The following is a 395-nucleotide window of genomic DNA, read 5'->3' as shown; positions in this document are numbered from 1 at the left end:
CCCGCCCGGGGCTGAAGGAAACCTGGTCTGTCTTTCAGGACATCGATTTGATTGACATCCTGTGGAGACAGGATATTGATCTCGGCGCTGGGCGAGAGATTTTTGACTACAGCCACCGTCAGAAAGAGAGCGAAGTGGACAAAGAGCTGAGCGATGGGAGGGAGCGCGGGGACAGCTGGAGGAGCGGAGGGAATGAGATCTTGGATGTAACCGTACTAGTTGATGGAGAGACCGGGGAGAGTTTCCCTGCGCAGGTAACGCCCCTGGGCCGGCCGGGCTGGGGTCCGTGCCTGCAGTGATGCAGCGTGCCGGGGGTCTGCGCCCCCGCCGAGGCAGAGGGGGAGGCACGGGGCCCTCCCGCCAGCTCTCGGGGCGAGCGGCACCGCCTGTGACGG

General features: G+C 64.1%; 1 protein-coding gene across 1 annotated transcript in view; it reads left to right on the top strand.

The window, feature by feature from the left end:
- The window catches only part of NFE2L1 (nuclear factor, erythroid 2 like 1), an 8,920-nt gene that overhangs the window by 5,308 nt on the left and 3,217 nt on the right, over positions 1–395 (top strand). Inside the window, exon 3 of the mRNA XM_009639532.2 lies at positions 39–254. Coding sequence (XP_009637827.1) covers positions 39–254 — 216 coding nt within the window. The remainder of the gene's footprint in view (positions 1–38; positions 255–395) is intronic.

This window comes from Egretta garzetta, unplaced genomic scaffold (genome assembly GCF_000687185.1).
Source record: "Egretta garzetta isolate BGI_Z169 unplaced genomic scaffold, ASM68718v1 scaffold1100, whole genome shotgun sequence".
Classification (NCBI taxonomy): Eukaryota; Metazoa; Chordata; class Aves; order Pelecaniformes; family Ardeidae; genus Egretta; species Egretta garzetta.
The sequence above is the reverse complement of the archived record's forward strand: the minus strand, read 5'-3'. Positions and strand labels throughout refer to the sequence as shown.